This window comes from Myotis brandtii, unplaced genomic scaffold (genome assembly GCF_000412655.1).
Source record: "Myotis brandtii unplaced genomic scaffold, ASM41265v1 scaffold797, whole genome shotgun sequence".
Lineage (NCBI taxonomy): Eukaryota > Metazoa > Chordata > Mammalia > Chiroptera > Vespertilionidae > Myotis > Myotis brandtii.
In genome coordinates, this window is record NW_005371210.1 from 388,162 (window position 1) to 389,029 (window position 868).

At 65.3% G+C, this 868-nt stretch overlaps 1 protein-coding gene across 1 annotated transcript in view; it reads right to left on the reverse strand.

The window, feature by feature from the left end:
* The window catches only part of FASN (fatty acid synthase), a 28,184-nt gene that overhangs the window by 25,572 nt on the left and 1,744 nt on the right, over nucleotides 1-868 (reverse strand). The window contains 2 exon segments of the mRNA XM_014531242.1: nucleotides 1-202; nucleotides 511-684. Of these exon segments, the coding sequence (XP_014386728.1) occupies nucleotides 1-202; nucleotides 511-684 (376 nt within the window).

The window sequence follows — 868 nt, forward strand, 5'->3', positions numbered from 1 at the left end:
CCCGCCTGGTCGAAGGACTTGCAGGTGCCCTCGGGGCTGAGCATGCCCAGCTTCATGAACTGCACGGAGGTGTTGGGCTTCAGCAGGACGTTGATGCCGCCCACGAGGGCCGCGGGGCACTCCCCGCTGCTGATGGCCTGGTAGGCGTTGTGCAGGGCCAGCAGGCTGGAGGAGCAGGCTGTGTCCAGGGCGACGCTGGGCCCTGCGGCCGAGGGTGGAGCGGGGTGTGAGGGTGAGCCCGCTGTCCCTCGGCCTCACCTCACAGGGGGCGCCCACCTTTATTACTTTTTATTTTACTTAAATACATTTTTATTGACTTCAGAGAGGAAGGGAGAGGGAGAAGCAGAAACATCAATGATGAGAGAATCACGGATCGGCTGCCTCCTGTACACCCCACACTGGAGATCGAACCCGCAACCCAGGCCTGTGCCCTGACCGGGGATGGAACCCTGACCGCCTGGTTCGCAGGTCGACGCTCAGCCTGGAGGCGCGCGGCCGGCGGGCACCCACCTTTGAGGTTGAAGAAGAAGGAGAGGCGGTTGGCCATCATGGCTCGCTGGCAGCCCACCATGCTGTAGCCGACGAGGGTCTCGGGGTCCCGGCTGAGCGCCTCCGAGGCCTCAGAGCCGCTCACTCCCACCCAGACGCCGGTGTGGGTCCCTCGGAGCGAGGCCGGGTTGATGCCTGTGGGAGCAGCAGTCAGAACGCTGGCCGCACCCTGCCCACCACCCAGCCTTGTGGAGGAGCCCCCCGCACCGCCCCCTCCGGCTTGGGTGTGGGTGAGGGGCCATCTTAGCCCGGCCAGAGGGACTGGGTGGGGCCAGCCCAGGTAGGGCTGAGAACAGAGAACCAGGAACCAGGTCACAAG